Genomic DNA, 12,855 nt, shown 5'->3' on the forward strand with positions numbered 1-12,855 from the left:
TCTGCCTGAGAGATTGTACTCTTCTCCCTGTTTGTTTATTTATTCAGTCATTTATTTTGGTCTGTAAGATTTTGAACTTTTGAGTTAATTGAGACTTGTTTGTTGGCCTGTATGTGATCTATGTTGATGGACTTTCCATCTGTTCAGAAAGACTATCTTCTGTAGTTGTCGGGTTTGATGCCCTATAAATGTAACTTATATGAAGTTCCTTAATAGTGTTGCTTAGATACCACTAATCCTTTCTGATTTTTTGCCTGTTTGCTTACTCAGTTACTGAGAGAGGAGGATTCACATTTCAACTCAGATTAGCACTTGTCTGTTCCTCCCTTCAGTTTTGTCAGTTTTGCTTCATGTGTTTTGTTACTCTGTTTTTAGAGACATAAACATTTGTGATTTTTCTGTCTTCCTTATGAATTGGCCCTTTTGTCATTAAAAAACGTTCCTCTTTACCTATGGCAGTATTCCTTAACTTGAAGCCTACTTTGTTTGCTATTTATATAGTAAGCCCATACTTCTTATGCTTACTGTTTTCACTTGTATATATTTGTTATAGACTGGATTATGTCCCCCCAAATTCATGTGTTGAAGTCCTAGCCCCAAGTAACTCAGAATGTGTGAATGTGTTTGGGGAGAGGGCCTTTAAAAAGGCAATTAAGTTAAATGGGGCCAATAAGAAAAGTACTAATCCAGTTTGGCTTGGGTTCTAAAAACAGAGTAAATTTGTTCACACTGAGAGACACCAGGGATGCCTGAGTACGGAGGAAAGACCAGGTGAGGACGCAGCGAGAAGGTGGTGCCTCTAAGCCAAGGTGAGAGGCCTCGGAAGGAATGAAACCTGCTGGCACCTTGACCTTGGACTTCTCGCCTCCAGAGCTCTGTGCAGATAAATTTCTGTTGTTTAAGCCACCCAGTCTGTGGCATTTTGTTATGGCAGCCCTAGCGAGCTAATATAATATCCTTCCCTTCTTTTCTTTGAAGTCCATCTTTTATAGACAACATGTAAATGGGTGTTTTTATTTCATGCAGTCTGACCATTGCTGCCTTTAGTTGTAGTGTTTTATTTATATATGATCTAATTATTGATATGGTTGGATTTAGTCTGTCATTTTTCTATTGGTCCCCTCTGATTTTTCTTCTACTGTTCTTCCTTTTCTGCCTCCTTTTGGGATAATTGAGTATTTTTTTAGTATTCTCTCTTTTTTTTTTAATTTATTTATTTATTTTTAGCTGTGTTGGGTCTTCGTTTCTGTGCGAGGGCTTTCTCTAGTTGTGGCGAGCGGGGGCCACTCTTCATCGCGGTGTGTGGGCCTCTCACTATCGCGGCCTCTCTTGTTGTGGAGCACAGGCTCCAGACGCGTAGGCTCAGTAGTTGTGGCTCACGGGCCCAGTTGCTCCGCGGCATGTGGGATCTTCCCAGACCAGGGCTCGAACCCGTGTCCCCTGCATTGGCAGGCAGACTCTCAACCACTGTGCCACCAGGGAAGCCCCTTAGTATTCTCTTTTAATACTTTTAGTGGCTTTTGTCAACACCCCTTTGATTGTTTTTATTATTGGAGGTACTTTAGGAATCATAATATGCATATATTCTTACCACAGTCTACTTAGAATTCCTGTTGTATGACTTTCACCTACAGGGTTACAATCTTGCAACCGTCTCCTTCATTTACCCTTCCCATCCTGTGTGGAAATTCTGCCACACAGTACAGTGTTGTAATTCTTGCTTTAAGTGGTATTTTAAAGAAACCAAGAGAAGAAAGTATATCATGTATTTGTAGTTGTTTGAATTTACCCACATTCTTCCTATTTCTGATGCCCTTCTTTGTTTTCTATAGTTTTTCCATATGGTGTTATTTCTTTTCAGCCTGGCAACAAGTTATCTCAGTTTTTACTTCACCTTCATGTCCCCCTCCCCACTTTTGAAGGATGTTCTTGCAGGATATGTAATTCTGGGTATGTAGCTTTATTTTCTTTCAGCCTTTTCAACGCCTTATGGCTTCCCTTGTTTATGATGAGAAATCAGTTGTGCACAGTTGTTCCCATATACCTAAAGTTTCATTTTTCTGCAGCAGCTTTCAAGATTTTATCCTTGCTTTCAGAAGTCTGTGATATACTCAAATCACAGTTTGACTGTGATTTTCTTTGTTTTTCTTTTTCTTGAGGTTTGCTGAGCTTCTTTTATCAGTACATTAGTTTTTCATCAGTTTGGGGAAAATTTCAGCCATTGTATCGTCAAATATTCTTCCTCAACTCTTTTTGCTCCTTTCTTGGGACGCCACTTACACATATTGTGGACAGTTTGATATTGTCACACAGATCACTGAGACTCTGGCCATTATTTTTTTAACATATTTTTTCTTTCTTCAGATTAGATTACATGTTAACTTTATGATCTTCAATGACTGTGCTGTCATCTTCAATCTACTATTAAGCTCATTTAATAAGTTTATTATTTCTGATATTGTATCTTTCAATTTTTGATTTCTACTTGGTTCTTTTCATTATCTCTTTTTTCTCTTTTGAGATTCCTGATCTATTTGTTCCTTATTACCATTCCTTCCTTTAAAACCCTTAAATATATATTTATAATAGCTGCTTTAAAGTTCCTGCTGCTAATTCCAAGATCTGGGTCATCTAATGGTTGGTTTCTAGTGATTGAATTTTCTCTTGACTGTGGGCCATTTCCCCTTATTTCTTCCAGAGCCTGGAATGTGTCATCTCTCTTTAGAAGTTTACTGGGATCTTGATGTGGCTGTGTCTGTGGGTATTTTTCAAATAAAAAAAAAATTTCTCTCTTTAAAGGAAACATAAGCTAGAGTGATCAGAAATCCAGTATTGATTAAAATTTTTCCCTTGTTTTCAATAATTCTGTCTGAATTAGTCAAAATTGCTGAGTTCATTTGTGTATGGAAAAAACCTTGAATATTTTAAAATTCTGATTTTTTTCAACTTTGCTCTCTCTAGATTTTCCCAGTGCTCCCCTCCCATAATTCCTCCCATAATTCCTTTTATTCTCATATTTCGATGTACTTTTGTGTAGTCATACAAAAAGGAAAAGCGAAGAGAAGCTGAGATAAATTTTATTTTTTTAAAAGAAGAAAGGAAAAAGGTGGGGTTACATTTTTATAAATATCCATAAATATAGAGCGATAGGCAAAAATCTTCCAAATAAATAAATAAATATTGCCACGTGCTAAGTGACATAAGACATTGTGAGGCTCTCTTAGGTCTGCCAAAGAGAAAACCCCAATGAACCAGTTTTCCGCCGAAGTCCTTTCCATTTAGGTTTCCAGTTGCTTTTATACACTATAATATCTCGAACAGAAAATGAAAACTATAAAGAAAATAGTTGCCATGCACTGCTATATAGTTATTATACATAGTCTGAGTGTTTTGAAATAGGAACTCATCCTTCAAGATCAGCCTAAAACCATAGGTGAGAGCAGTTGGCCAATGTTTCTCTCATAAGTAAAAGAACGGATCAGTTTCTCAGGTTGGGTGCATGACGGCAGTAGGGGGAGAAGGTGACTGGGAGGGAGCTGCTGTTCGCATCTACTCTGCTTGTTCATATTCTGCTCTTCAGGTGGCCATTTAAATAGAGGTAGGAGATGGGGCCCCTGAGGATGACTAAGTCGTCAGTCTCCCCCTGCCTGGCGCTCAGCTGTTCTGTGAGGGTTGGTTTTCCTCAGCGTGGTGCTGGGGCTCCTGGGACTGAAAGCTGTCTTCATTTGGTGCCCCCAGAATGTCCAAGTGGAGTGAGACCCAGACACGCCCACCTAGGAGTGTTTAGCTAAGCCTCTAGCCACGGCTACAGGGTGGGTTGCGGTCATGGTGGAGAGCTGGCAGTGCTGGCTTTTCCTGACTCCTACACTGTGCTCCCTGGTGGTTGGACTTCTTTCCCCGGAATCCCCGATGCCACTTCACAAAAGGACACAGTTGGCACAAAAACCCAACCCAGAGCAGTCCCGTTGTCACAAGGCCCCTGCTTGCAACATTTGTCTAATTCATCCAGAATGGATCACCACTCAACCTGGAAGCAGAGGCTTAACGAAGGGCCTCTTGGGAGAGTTTGAATTTATTTCCATTTTGAAACACAAATCCTAGCAGGGTAGATTTTCGGGAGCCAAGACCAAAACTCCTCCTCAGGCCCAATTCACTCAAGCCAAAGGTAGGGCCAAGAGGCAGGGGCCACGTGGGAAGAGCAGGGTCACTCTGGGCCGGGCTTCGGCTGCACAGAGGGACAGAGCAGAGCAAGGGGCCATCCTGTAAGGAGCTCGTGTCTCTAGCTTGATCCCTGCCTCCGTCCTCCGGGCGGTCATTCTGGCTAAGTTTTGACCAGCCTACCCCCAGTCTTGTTTGACGGCCCTTCTCCAGAGATGCTTAAGGAAGAACGAAGGCTTGAGGTTAGGATTTTCATGGGTTTTGCTCAGTCGAGCTGTTAATCCCCAGGTCAAGGTTGCAAACTCAAAGCCTGCCAGTAGGGTCCGGGCAGATGGCACAAAGCAGGGGGCGGTGGCTTGGGCTCCCCGCTTCACCTCTCGGCTGGTCAACTCGCGCTAAGCCCCTGTTCTTAATGCTAGACTGACGGAGAGGAGAGGAGAGGGAAGAGGAAGGGCTGGGGGGGAGGGAACCCCTTCTCTCCCAAGGCATCGCGTCCAGGTGGGAGGAGGAAGGCGAGGGGCTCCATCCCCCCGGCCTCCAAGGACAATCCCCCGGGGACCTCCCGCCAAGGGAGGAAGGGGAGCTGGTTCGCCCCACCTCCAGCCCGCGCCCCAGACGGTTTGGCTTTCCGAGTTGGGCCGCCCTAAGCGAAGCTGGGGAAGGGCCGGCAGCGCTCGGCGCCCCCCGGCCCGGCGCGCGCGTCCAGCCGGAGGCCGCGGAGCACCCCGAGCGGGTCGCTGGCCGCAGGGCCGCTGTCCTCGGCGCTGGGCCGCTCTTGGGAGCAGGAGGCGGGCGCGGGCGTGGCGCGGGCGCGCGGCTTGAGCACGCTCAGCGGGTCCCCGCCGTCGTGCGCGCTGCGCGTGTGGCGCCGGGGCCGCGCGGTGGCGAAGTGCAGCAGCGGGATCTCGTTCCTGCGCGACAGGAACTGCGCGTACGGGGGCGGGTTGGTGCCCGGCAGGAAGGCCCGCTTGGCCCGGCCCAGGCTGACGAGGAAGCGGTGCTGCGGCGAGTGGTACACGTCGTAGCCGTTCTCCAGCGTCCGCTGCCGGAACCTGCAGCTCTCGGGGCTGAAGTGATGCTGAAAGCGGGGCGGGGCGACCGGGTGAGGCCGAAGCCCTCGGGGGGGGGGGGCTGGATGGGACCAGCCGCCCCCTGGGACCCCAGTCCTCCCACCCACTCTGCTCGGGCCTTGCCTTTAACCCCGTGGTGCCCTGCTGGGCAAAAGTGATTTCCACTCATTTCCGAACGGCGGTTACGACTGACAGGTGGGGACAGCCTTGGGGACCTCGCGGCCCCGCCTGGGGACCCGCCGCCGGCACTTGGCTGCCTGGGGCCGGGCTGGACGGAGCCGGCGCCTCTGTGGTCTGCTTTCTGGATGGAGGCCTGCCCTCTCTCTGCCTTTTGTTTTTGGCTCACAGGTGGCTTCGGTCTGTCTCCTCACCTGGACGAAGGTGGGCTGGGGTTTGTAGGGCCACGTATAAGTAAGGAGACTTCCCCTCGGAGGCAGAACAGAGTTTGGGAATTAGGGACGTGAGCTTCATCACCAGGTGACCTACGTGAGCCCTAGCTCTGCCACTAACTGGTGCTGCGTTTTGCTGAGTGCCTGCTAGGACCGTTACATAGGATGTCCTTTAATCCTCAAAAGTCCACGAAGTACGTATTTTACAGACGAGGACTCTGTATATGCCTATATGCGGTCAGCAGGTATTTATGTACTTAGTTATCTATATTTGTTCAACGGATATTTATCTACTTTGGGCCAGATACTATGGTAGGTGCTGGGACACAGCAGTAAGTAAAACAGAAAGTAATTGCTCTCTTGGAATTTCTGGTGGGAGGAGCTTCTGAGATCCACAGTCCTGCTTGTGTCCAATGCCCCCCGTGCTTTGGAATATGCTGCGCCCTGTAGTTTGGGAAAGCCCTTGCTCACCAATCCAAAAGACCAGCCATCACAGCCGGGGCCGAGGGAGTTCGTTACAGATCTTGATTTGGGGGGGGGGGGGGGGCGGTCGCGGTCCATCCCACTTGACTTTTTCCAGGTGAGGAAACTGAAGTTGAGAGAAATAGGGGACTTGCCCAAGGTCAAGGATGTCTAGTAACAAGATCACGAGACCCCAGTGGCTTCTCACCCTTTCTTTCTAATGGACTTTCCAACATGAACGTATGTGACTTGAGGACCTGGGCTGCAGACAAGGTGCTGTGCTAGTTAAAAAATGGGGACCAAAGGGCAGGTGGGACTAGAGACTGAGAGCCCAGGTGCTCCAAAGCCAGATGGCCTGGGTTCAGACCTCAGCTGTATAAACCTGAGCATCTGATACTTAGATGGAAAAAAGTGCTCAGTGAAAACATCACCAAGGTAATCTGCAAGTGGAATCTTTAAGCTATAAGATTCTACATTTTGCCAGAGCAATGAGATAGTTATTTGCAAATAATGATCCAGCACAAAAAGAAACTCACAGATCCAAAAATGTTGCCTCTGAGGTCCATGCAGAGATATCTCTTGCTCATCACCCCTGTTATCACCACGAAGCCCGCATCCTCAGATCTGATCATCAGGGCGCCTATGGAGAAAGTCATTCAGGTCAAAACCTGCCTTCACATCCAGCCCCTACCTCCAAGGATCCTCCCTTGATTGATCTTAAGGGTGGTGATGATTTCACAGAAGCCTCCTCTTGTCCTTGTTCAGCCTCTTTCTTCTGACATCCCCTCGCCCACACCCTCCCCCTCCCCCCCCACCGCTCCACCCCACCCCCACCCCCTGCCTTGCCTCCTGCTTCTCCTCCTGCCTGTAAGGAGCACCCTGAACTCCCAGCTTTCTTCCACCTGTACCGACATGTTTCTCTCTCTGCTTGGACTCTCTTTATTTTCCCCTTTGCCTGGCTCATACTTCTTAATGTTTGTGGCGGTGGCCACATCCTCCCAAGCCTTCTGCTTTTGTGATTTTTAAATCTATGCCCAGATGTCTTTCAAGCATCCAGCCTGATCCTCCACCCAGGTAGCCGTGCAGGACTCAGCGATACAGCAGTCAGCACCCTTTATATGTCAAGAAGTGTATTCGGATGGATCTTCTCCTCCCCCCTCTGCTTATCGAGGTCACTCATGCTTCAAGGCCAGGCTCAGATGTCACTACTGTATGGAGACTTTCCTAATCTCTCTAATCAGAATGACCTGTTCTTTCTTCTCAGCCGCTCCGACTCGCCTCTATCAGAGCGTGTATCTCCTCACCTGCTTTAATAAGTTCACGTGTCTAGTGCCGCCCTAGAGTGAGCCACTTAGAAGCAGATGGTTTATCTTTCCGTGTCGAGCAGATCCTGGGATGCAGGGAATTACTTCTTGCTTCTTCATTGCTATTCTTGGTCCTTTTCTCACTTGGTGGTGCCCCCCAGGTGCAGCCCCTCTCAAAAACTAGCCCTGGACAAAGGCCTGAAACCCATTCACACTACCTACACCCTGAGTAACTGACAACATCTTTAAGTGTGACCGCCCCTCGGCCGCCCCCATGGGGATGTGCAATTCTAACAAGTACCAGTGAAGAGTTAAATAAATAAAGTTTCTGTTTTGTAGCAAGGGTACAATGAGACCATAAAAGTTGTGATATGAGTGCTAATTCAGCAAGACTTCCTCCCCAGATGCTGTTGAATTACCTGACATTTTCTACTAGAATCATCTCTTTAGGTCTCGGGGCCTCTTCCCTTTGCCGACAACAGTATTTCCCCACACGTCTCATTTGGCCTCACAGTTCCCAGGGAGGTAGCCCAGGCAGGGGGTCGAGTCTTCTAGAAATGTAGCCTGAAGAGGGTGGAAACGCCAGGCATCTGTGCCCAGTAAGTGATGGCGCCTCGTGGGGTGACTTATAGCCCAGATCTACCCCATGTAGGCTCCGAACAAAGCCCTCCAAGGAGAGCGGCAGGCAATAGTAGACACTAGCTGAGCACAGAGAAGTCAGAATGATGTGGGGCAGAGGCCATGAGGCTGGGAGCAAGCCCGGGCAGAGGGCCAAAGAGGAGAGGTCATTGATTTCCAAGTTTGGCTAAGGATTAGGCTTGAGGGAAGCTTCTGGAAGTGGGGTGGGGAATGGGAGGTGCGGAGGATATTAAATGCTCCATAACGGGGTCTGCCTGTGAGTCTCAGATCTACGGTTAATGTTGAGAGAAGGCCTGAGAGAGACATAAGGAACGTGTAAGAAATTGTTTCTAGCCCGATGAATTTTCAGTCTACTTGGGGGGAAAAAAAATTACACTTCGTAACTGTTTTTGAGATGTTGCACTCTGAGTATTTGGCACATTTTAAACTCTCAAAACAGCTGCTACGGGGACTTCCCTGGTGGTCCAGTGGTTAAGACTCTGCGCTTCCACTGCAGGGGGTGAAGGTTCAATCCCTGGTCGGGGAACTAAGATCGCACATGGCATGGGTCGCGGCCAAAAATAAATAAATAAATAAATAAATAAATAAATAAATAAGAAAAGAATCCCCCCCCCAAAACCCCACAGCTATGTTGTTAATGTCACCAGTATTAATATTGGAAGTAGCAGCCTCCCAATTTAAATCATGAGGAAACCAAGGCAAGATTCAAACTCAGGAAACTCAGGTCAGTGACCCTAACATCTTCTGCCCACAACCCTGGAGCTCGTCTCCAGCTGACATCACGACAAGCCTCAGAAGATAAAATCAAGGGCCGAAATCCAGGCCACGGTCATGAGGCCGCCAGGTCACGGTACCCCCGAGGCGGTCAGGGGAGAGGTGCTGAGCCAGGAGCCTGGAACTGGGGCGCTAGGTTTCTGGTCCCTGTTATGCCCTGTACTAACTCTGTAGCCTTGGGCAAGTCATCGCTCTCGTCTCAGTGTCCTCAGCTGGGAAGAGAGAAGAATCACAGCTGCCCTGCCTGCTTCCCAGGGTTGCAACTAGGATCAAATGGGATGAGGCTGTAGAAAAGTGCCTTGAAAACGTTTAGCAGATGGAAGGCCCTGTGGAGGATGGCTGGCCTGCCCCTGACGCTAAGCCCACACTCTGCCAGCTGCCAGCCGATGCCTGGGTCCCTGTGGGCGGTGTGCGTGGTCTCCAGGGCCAGTGAGGACAGAAGACAGCCTGCGGGGGGACCGGGAGCTGCTGCCGTGAGGACACATAGGCTTGAATCAAACCCACAGGAGCCGATGCAAAAGTCCAGCAAATGGAAGAGCCGATTGCCCTCCCTGGGCAGGTGACTGAGGCAGGTCTGCACCGACCCAAGGGCAGCATTTGGCAGAAAGAAGGCACAAACCGCTGGCTGCTGGAACCACACCTGTTGGAGCCCGGCAGGTGTAAAGGACATTTCCTTTCATGATGCCGTGTCTGTGCACGTGATACAGAAGAAGCATGGGACCCGGGTCCAGGTCTCCCCTAGGTCATTTACCGCCTATGTGACCACAAGCCAGTTATCTGAGTTCTTGAACCTCTGTTTTCTCATATGGAATCATTTACTTCATTTGGTCATCTTCAGGGTGTAAGGAGATAATATTTTTATCTGCTGTAAACCCACTTTCTAAATGCTGGTGATTGTTACTATTACCACTTTGCCTCAATCTCTGCTATAAAAGTAGAAAATTATCTGCCCTATTCTAGTCTCATGGTCAATAAATGATAAATAAGATGATGGATGTAAAGGACCTTGAGCTCCCCAAAAGAAAGATAACATTTTGAAGGGTTAAAGAGCCCAAGGATAGTTCAGCTTCAAGTAAAGAAAGTGACATTGGGGAAGGCAGAGGAAGTAAAAAGACCAGGATCCAGGGAGTAATATTAACCAGGGGTAATAAGCATCTCTTTGCTGCTGTTGCCACAAAGTGGGGCTCATGGAGAGTGGGAGGGTAGCCTTGTTCGTAGTAGGAAGGAGACAGACATTGGGGACACACTCCCTGACACCAGCTGCAAGTCACGAGGATATAGAATCTTGTAGGCAGATGATTTCACAACGATCAACAAACCGAAGATGGGTTGAGCACTCAACTATTAATCAAGAATTTAGTAAAGCACAATAATCAAGTGAACCGCATTTCACTGGAAATCTGTAATTAATTAGGAGGGGAAAAAACACTCCACACCTTTCCATCAATGTAAAACCGTTGCTCTGCGTTCATTGGGGAGGTCATTACAAATCCTTCTCCAGCCTGTTACTTAGTTGTCCTACATAGCTACAGGCATCAATGTTTCTTCTTTCCTTTTTGGGTAACTTTTTATCCTAGTGTGTATATCTGTCTGTCTATCTATATATATATATAATGCTCATGATAACTGATCTGAATAGTATAAGTGTTATATATACTAGCAAAAGTGTCTCTCTCCCGCCCCTGACTCAGTCCCTTCCCAGGTTTCTTAATTGCCAGAGACACAAGGCTTAGTAGGTTCTTTATATGACAAAACAAAATCACATTTCTGTAAAAAAAAAAAAAAAATCTAAAATCAGTTCAATTCACTTTGCTTCCTCTCAGTCATTTTAATCCATTCCAACTAGCGCTCTGTGCCTTCTCGGGGCCTGAGGTCAGTGGATATAAGAGGGAAAATTCTATGATTCATGCTGCAAACTCAGTGGGCTGAGCCCTACCCCCTCCGGGCACCACTCACAGCCCTCCCCCTCCCACCACCAGGCCATGTCTTTGGGGGCTTCCTTTCATCAAAAGGATTCTGTGATTATAGAGAAATTTAATAAGCATTCTCTAATTATCTGCAGCCCTTTCCATGTAGGAGAATCAAAATAATTTACCCTAATCTACTGTCCTGCATTTAAAATCACCTCTCATCTTGAAGTGAGGGCGGCCTTCCACGAGAGGGCAAAACTGTGTTTTCTCAAAGCTGATCATGAGCTGGGAGACACGATGGGTTGAAAACCTGGAGGTGCTTGAAGGGCTGGTCTTCTTTTGAAGCCACAGAGCTTTGCATGATGTCAGACATGTTGTAGGTTCTGCTAAATATCCATTGAATAAAACGAGCGATACTTTGGATGCATCAACTGTATCCAGATTTATTTCAGATTTTTTGCCATAGGACTCAAACTTGGCTTCCCAGCTGTTGACTCCTGAATCCTACTGTGTTCCCCTGAGTTCTGGAACCTGTTTGGTATTTGGGGAGAACTTCCTCCTTTCTTTCACCTCCTGTCACCATCCACTGAGCACCTGAAGAGATCCGAACTCTTGGCTTTGCACATGCATCTCTCTCACTACCAGGTTTAAGGTCCTTTGACTCTTAGCAGAATGAATGTCTTGCATATAGCAAGGCCACAGCGAAATTACAGAATAATTTAGTGCAACAATAAAGGGCAAGTCATTATTCCTATAAGAAATTGTCTTTAACTAAACAGAGACTGTGCTTACTCTTTCCTTCCTCTGATTGGATCTATTTTGAATCAGTTGGCATTTTTCTGTATCCTTAATTTCTACAGGTTCTCCTAAAATAGAAGACCTTGTCTTTTTCAATATCCGTCCTCCTCCCACCCCATTATTCCTTCTGGGGACATCGGAAGCACAGCTAATTGATTGACTATTGCGGACTGTGGTCCCACTTGCCACAAACCTAATCTTTAAAAACATTCTGGTTGTCTCATGTTTTCAGTGAGTTCCCAGCCAGATTGATTTGCTAATAAGTGGACCTTTCAGCTCCACAGAGAAGACTCGCCAGCTCACAGCATGCTGGGTTCCACTGAAGCCCCTAGTAAGCTTGTTGGATGATGATTGTTGGATGGATGGATGGATGGATGGATGCACTGGGTCAGACTCATCAAGACAGGATTCCTGGACAGTCTAGTCTTTAATACATCTTCCCTTAGAACTTTCGTAAGGCCAGCATACTAGAAGCTCTGAGTTGGAAAGAGCCTCTGGGTTTACCTATTCCAAGCCCTGGTCTGGTACAGAAGTCTTCACAACCTCTACCGTTAACCCAGTCCAAAGTTCATGAGCCAAAACTCAGTGTCTACTGACCGATCTGACGTTTTTTTCTTCCCAGCCTCCTTGCCTGTCTTTTGTACGTTTTTTGACTCTTTGGACAGGACACAGAGAAAGTGGCTGCTGTTGTGGGAAGATGGATTTTAGTTAAGACGGAAATTATTCTTGTTGGGAGAAACCAATACACACTAATTGGGGAGGTGGCAGAATCTTCTCCCAAGGTTTAAACGCGCGCGCACACACACACATACACTCACGGCTCCTGGGCGAGAAGCTAGGAGGCTGGATTAGCCCTCTGGTCCAGCCAAGGCCTCCCCAAGTCCCTGCAGGTGGAGGCACAGATCAGTCCCCCTTCTTCCCAGCCTGGACGGAGCCCCAACTTACTGTAGATGGTCTGCTGGGGTGAGCCATCCACGTGGCCGTCCCTGTGGATCTGCAGGTGGTAGCTGTTCCTGGCCGTGGCCGTGTACAGGTGGGTCAGGCCGCCCCAGCTGGAGCCCAGCAGCGGGGACGTGTTGGGATAGGCGTGGACCGCACAGCCCAGGGTGCAGACCCAGAGGCCCAGGCAGGGCCCCAGCATCGCGGCTCTCTGAATGGCTGGTGTGGAGTCTGAAACCCGACCCTGGCTCTGCGCCTGGCCTCCCTGGCCTCTTTCTCCTCTTCCTTGCTGGTTTCTGGCCTGAGGCTCCTAGGCTGCATTCCCTCCTTTTTTTCCCTCAGACTTTTAAAGGGTAGCAGTGTGACATCAAACAGGAAAAACTCCACCGTCCACATCCTCTGTGTTGTAATC

The 12,855-nt window shown here is 47.8% G+C and overlaps 1 protein-coding gene across 1 annotated transcript; it reads right to left on the reverse strand.

Moving 5' to 3' along the window:
- Window positions 1–4,801: 4,801 nt before the first annotated feature.
- On the reverse strand, window positions 4,802–12,645 carry FGF23 (fibroblast growth factor 23). Its single transcript, XM_059934932.1, has 3 exons — window positions 12,450–12,645; window positions 6,616–6,719; window positions 4,802–5,236 (listed from the first exon to the last, which is right to left on the reverse strand). The coding sequence occupies exons 1-3, from the start codon at window positions 12,643–12,645 to the stop codon at window positions 4,802–4,804; spliced, it is 735 nt and encodes a 244-aa protein (XP_059790915.1).
- Between the last annotated feature and the right edge of the window lie 210 nt (window positions 12,646–12,855).

This window comes from Balaenoptera ricei, chromosome 10 (genome assembly GCF_028023285.1).
Source record: "Balaenoptera ricei isolate mBalRic1 chromosome 10, mBalRic1.hap2, whole genome shotgun sequence".
Taxonomy (NCBI): Eukaryota; Metazoa; Chordata; class Mammalia; order Artiodactyla; family Balaenopteridae; genus Balaenoptera; species Balaenoptera ricei.